This window comes from Urocitellus parryii, chromosome 3 (assembly GCF_045843805.1).
Source record: "Urocitellus parryii isolate mUroPar1 chromosome 3, mUroPar1.hap1, whole genome shotgun sequence".
Classification (NCBI taxonomy): domain Eukaryota; kingdom Metazoa; phylum Chordata; class Mammalia; order Rodentia; family Sciuridae; genus Urocitellus; species Urocitellus parryii.
Window position 1 is genome coordinate 190,292,171 of NC_135533.1, and position 6,000 is coordinate 190,298,170.

General features: G+C 41.6%; 1 protein-coding gene across 1 annotated transcript in view; it reads right to left on the reverse strand.

The window, feature by feature from the left end:
• The window catches only part of Susd5 (sushi domain containing 5), a 54,726-nt gene extending 49,017 nt beyond the window's left edge, over positions 1 to 5,709 (reverse strand). Inside the window, exon 1 of the mRNA XM_026405515.2 lies at positions 5,598 to 5,709. Coding sequence (XP_026261300.2) covers positions 5,598 to 5,709 — 112 coding nt within the window. The remainder of the gene's footprint in view (positions 1 to 5,597) is intronic.
• Between the last annotated feature and the right edge of the window lie 291 nt (positions 5,710 to 6,000).

Here is a 6,000-nt window from a genome sequence, read left to right on the forward strand (position 1 = left end):
GGGAATGAGAACATGAATTCAGGCAGAGGCAGAAGCCCAGGCTGAAGCAAAAGAGAACTTTAGGCAGGAAAATCATGGCATGGAAGGGAGCACTGTGGTCCCTAGGAGCCTCGTGGAGGGATAAAGCAATACTTTGGGTGGCCCCATCAGGTTTATAGGCAGGGAAGAAAAAAACAGAACGAAACATCTATTTTTTTTGGGGGGGGGGTTGAACTCAGGGGCACCCGACCACTGAGCCACATCCCCAGCCCTATTTTGTATTTTACTTAGAGACAGGGTCTCACTGAGTTGATCAAGCGCCTCGCTTTTGCTGAAGCTGGCTTTGAACTCGTGATCTTCCTGCCTCAGCCTCCCGAGTCGCTGAGATTACAGGTATTTAACTGCATACCAAACTACAGAATATACATCTGTTTTAGGCACATGCAGAACATTTGTAAAACTGATCAAATTATTACAAATCTAAAAGAAATCTCAGGTATGGCTTGGCAGCTCATGCCTGTAATCCCAGCTTCCTGGGAGGTTGAGGCAGGAGGATCCCAAGTTTAAGGCCTAGCTCCTGCAACTTAGTAAGACCCCTGTCTGAAAAGTAAAATGGGCTGGGAATGTAGCTCAGTGGTGGATCACCCCTGGGTTCAGTCCCCAGTATTGCCAAAAACAAAAAAAAAAAAACCACCTTAAATCAAACAAACAAAACAAAACATGAAAGACCAAAATCATACAAACAATGCTTTTAGATCACAGCAAAAACAAGCCAAAATCATTTCTTTTATTTATCAAATACCTACATAATGTTTACTATAGGCCTAGTAGTATAAATGTTTTATGAATATTCATTATATTAATCCTTATAACAACTCTATGATATAGGTGTTATTAGCCCCATTTTATAGTTAAGGCTTACTCTTAATTCTCGCCCTAGATCACATAGCTGGTATACAAAATCAGGCAATTTGGCTCTCTGTCACTGATCTTAATCACTGCGTTATACTGCCTCTCAATGATGAAGTAATAACTAGGAAAATTCCCTTGTGTTTGGAAATTTCAAAATATACTTCCAAACGAGCCATGTGCTCAAAGAAGCAACCACAATTAAAATCAAACATTTTTAACTTACAGGACAAAATCTTGTGGAGTAACTAGATTTAAGGGAAATTTATAACCTCAAGGTTCATATTACAAAAAAAGTATAGTTGAAATATTAATGATCTAAGATTATATCTGTAAAACATTCTGAAAAAGAACACAAAAATCAAAGCTTCTAAAGAAATGGAAAGAAGGAAATAATAAATGTAGAGTCAAATCAATGAAATGGAAAGGAACACAGAAAATACACCAAAGCCAAAAGATGGTTTAAAAAATTTTGATAAATCCCTAATAAAAGATATAAGACAGAAAGAGAAAACACAAATCACCAATATCAAGAATGAAAGAGAACATCACTACAGATCCCAAGGACATCGAAATGCTAATTACAGACGGTTGTGTTATATATGCCAGCACATTTGACAACTTAGATGAAAATGGGAAATTTTCTTAAAAAAGAACAACAGAAAAATGGACACGAATGATTTTTAAAATCTTAATATTCCTTTATCTACTAATGAAATTAAATTCATTATCTAAAATCATTCCACAAGAAAAACTCCAAACACAAATGATGTCACTAACAAATCAGGCAAACAAATAAGACAAAACAAAAAAAAAGTCTCACTTTACAGAAACCCTTTCAGAGAACAGAAGAAGAAACAACTTTCCAATCCCTTTAGGAACCATCATAACCCTAATACCAACACCTGACAAGAAATGAAAATTACAGCCCGATACATTTGGTGATAGATTCAATAATCCTAAACCTGTTGCCCTTGCTCCAGGGTCACTCCTAAGTCTTCTCTTCTCACTGTGAAAATTTTGCTTAGGGTTCCATCCACATGTGATCTTAAAGACCATCCTTACAGAGATGGCACATTTTTGGTTTTTTGTTTGTTTGTTTGGTTGGTTGGTTGGTTGGTTGGTTTTGGTATTGGGGATTGAACCCAAAGGGACTCAACCACTGAGCCACATCCCCAGCCCTTTTTTATATTTTATATAGAGACAGGGTCTTGCTGAGTTCCTTAGGGCCTCGCTAAGTTGCTGAGGCTGGCTTTGAACTTGTGATTCTCCTGCCTCAGCCTCCCGAGCCACAGGGATTACAAGTGTGCGCCCCTGAGCCCAGCAGAGATGGTCCATTTTTCTCTTGAGTCCAGATCTTTTCCATTTGCTCCTTCCAGCCCCATCTTTCCTCTTGAAATATCTGATATGGTCTTTCTATATCCAAGAATGCCCCAGTCACATCCATCCTCCCTACATCACTGTTCTGGTGATTTTGTCAAACTGTGGATCTAATCAGATCTAATCTACTACTTGAAACCACTCAATAGCTTCCTCTCCTATGAGGCTCCAAATTATCTTGACCCTACCAATTTCTCTAGCACCATCTTGAACCACTTCTCCATGGACCCTCAGCTCCAACCATTATCTCCCATGCCCCATTTCCCCTACCAACTTACAGGTTCTTTCAACACAATTCTCCTCCCGGAACACTCTTTGCCTTCTTTTGCTAGTTAATTCTTACTCATCTTTCAGGTTCTCCTGCATCAAGTCAAAATCTCCCATATTATTCTCTCAGAGCGCTTTCTGTTCTTTACTATTATCAATGACTAAAATTGCAATTTCATATTTCATTCATAGAATTATTAGCCTAATGATTCCCTCCCCCACTGGATTTTTAAAATAAAATTTTTGTAGGTACATGATAATTATACATAAGAGTGGGATTTGTTGTTATATATTCCTACATGCAAACAATATAATTTGGTTGATTTCATTCCCTAGAACCTCCTGTATCCTTTCTCCTCCTGGTTCCCTTCTTCTACTGGTATACTTTAGATTTCTGTGAAATCCTCCCACTTTTTTTTTTCCATTTTCCCAGCTGGATTTTTAAGCTCCCTAATAGAAAGCACTTATTTCTCTTCATCATTCTATATAGTGCCTAATAGAAATTCAATAAATATCTCTTGAATGAATCTTTCCCTATAATCATTACCCAAACATTTAATTTGTATTTAACTAACATGAAGATTTTTTCCCCCATTTTGAAAGTATTCAAAAGTCCAGTGGCAGGTCTCCTTTATGTGTGAGATGTTTGTCTCATTAGTCAAAAGTAAAATAAATATTTTTCATTTGCCTTTTTCTTCTGATGTATTATTTAGAAATAATTTCTCTCCACATAATGTAATGTGTGCATCACAGTTTAGCTGAGCATTTATTCTTCCTCCTCCCAACATATAGCACACAAATAACTAACTGTGGGAAGTGGTGCTAGCTAAACATACATTGAGTAAAGAATCTTTTCATAATGTAGCTTATAATTCTTCAATGGCTCTATTATAAAAGATGGAGCTCAGCAAGCAGAATTTCTTAAAAGGAAGTGGACTTCTAGTTCTTCATTGGAAAAGTGGAGAGGATAAAAAAGGAGGAAGGAGAAAGGAAATATTTTCAGCAAGTCACAAGGAGACTTGTCCTTGAATGTTGTTCTCTCTTTCCCTTTGTTCAAGGACATTTTTGCCTTCAATTTTCTATGACCCACATCAAGCCAGATAGGTACAAAATATTGATGAGTATCCATGTCATATTCCACTTAAGTAGTCACAATGGGGCAAAACTCTAAAACCTCGTAGATATTTCTTTAAAAGGAACTAAAATTGGTACAAAAGTATACGTAGTTCAAAAGTTAATACTAGCTCCAGTTCATTTGACGTGCATTCCTTAAAATCAACTTTTTTAAAAAATAACTTTACATCAGGCCCAAAATTCTAAAGAATTACCAATGGACTGGCTGTTAATAACTACTGTTTCATTTGGGGCTGATAGAAGTGTTCTAGAATTAGATGCCCAAGCATGGTTTGCACAATATGATGATTATACTAAAATCCACTGAGTTGTACATTATAAAATGGTAAATTTCATGTGACTCACATCTCAATTTAAAAAATTAACAGTGATCGCTAACAGTTATAAAATCGTTCACAGCTAACTCTGAGGACAGGAAGGAAATAAGACATTCATCCTTAATTAGAAAGAGACTTCCACCCTACAGGTACAGCAAAGAGCATAAAACTTCAAGATAATATCTGCAGTATTTTATTATTTTTCCTTGGCTTTCCCTTTTCCTTAATCACCACGCTTCTTTTTGTCAATGTTGTCTAGTTTTGTCCATTATGATGCATTTAAGAATAATATTTCAGCAGAGGGTGGTAGTGCACGCTTGTAATCCCAGGGCTTCCAGAGGCTGAGACAGGAGGATCACGAGTTCAAAGCCAGCCTTGGCAAAAGGGAAGCACTAAGCAACCCAGTGAGACCCTGTCTCTAAATAAAATACAAAATAGGACTGGGGATATGGCTCAGTGGTCGAGTGACACTGAGTTCAATCCCCAGTACTCCCCCCCAAAAAAGAAAAAAAAAGAATAATATTTTAAAATACACAAAGCATCCTGCATTGGCTGAGGGGTTTCCTCCTTTAAAAATCTGAGTCATCCTACGCCTGACTTATTAGAAACCCTCATGGATGTGAAGACTGATGGTTTTTAAGTTTGCTTCCTTTTAGATCCTCCTGCGTTAAGTTCAGGGGCATTTGTGCCAAAATCAAAATATGGTTGTGGCTCAGTGGGCAGAGCGCTTGCCTAGCATGCATGAGGCACTGAGTTCTATCCTCAGCATCACATAAAGATACACAAATAAAATAAATGTATTGTGTCCATCTATAACTTAAAAACACACACACACACACACACACACACACACACACACACACACGGTTGAATTAGCTTTTCAAAAGGAATTGATACTGGGCCCCCCGAACCTGCTGACTTAAGGCAGGTATTAAAAGCTGAATTCAGGTTCAAAAACCAAAGCGGGTCAATTCTCAAAAGAATCTCCTATATTTCATGTCTCATCCCCACCTTGCATGGGCTCCAGCCCCATTGTTTTTTTTAATCATCTGTCCCATTTTCCCTGCCACTCAGAGTCTTTGCAGAAGCGACAGCTATTCCCTCTACCCAAGGCACTCTCTTCTCTTCGCCTAGTGAATTCCCACTCATCGTTTAGATCGTCCTGGTCCAAGTCAGTGCATCCGAGGTTGTTATCTACCTAACGGTCCTGTCGTCCAACACATTTAACAGTCCTTGAGAAATTGAAAGATGGTGGAAACGTAATCCCAGCCAAGGTGGTTCTAGGGCACCCAAGACGTGATTTCATTCTAAAAAGCTTTAACCTGGACCTTGGAAAAGCTAGCGGCGGGACCGCAGGACCAACTCACAGGTTCTTCCCAGTGCGCGCCCTCAGCGAAGGGAGGGAGAGTCCAAGCACCTAGGCTGGTGCTGGGCGCTCTGGCGCGCAGATGGACCGGGAGAGGGGTGCTGGGTCACAGGACCTCCGCTCGCCTCCTTCCTCCCGGGCTTGATGCTTGCCCTGCCCTTCCGAAGGAGCAGCTCTGGGGAGAGTCGCCTTCCCCGCCGGACCCCACGCTCCACCCCAGGCCCTGTCGCCTCTGGAACACTCACCATCCGCCCGCACCGAAAGGCGCGGCACACCCAGCAGGAGCAGCGATGCCGCCCAGAGGGCAGACAGGAGGCTGTGCGCGGGGACACGCGAGCCGGGTCGCTCGGCAGTCATGGTCCTGTTGCCCGCTGGCCGGCCGGCTCGGCTGAGGTCTACAGTTGCGATCGGGGTTGCCCGGGCCACTGCCCAGCGCGCGCCACTTGGCGCTGCGGTCTTTGCTTTGCTAGCAAGTCGCTAGCTTCGCGCCCGGAGCGCCGAGAGGAGGAGTGAGGTGAGCTGGTGGAGGTTTGGGGCGCTGGAGCCTCAGAAGGAGCGCTGGGGCTACCGAACTCCCGGGGGTCTTCTCCGTGGCGCCGCGGAGGCGGCTGTAACCCGGCTCCGCCTCCGCGCTGGGCACCTGGAAGC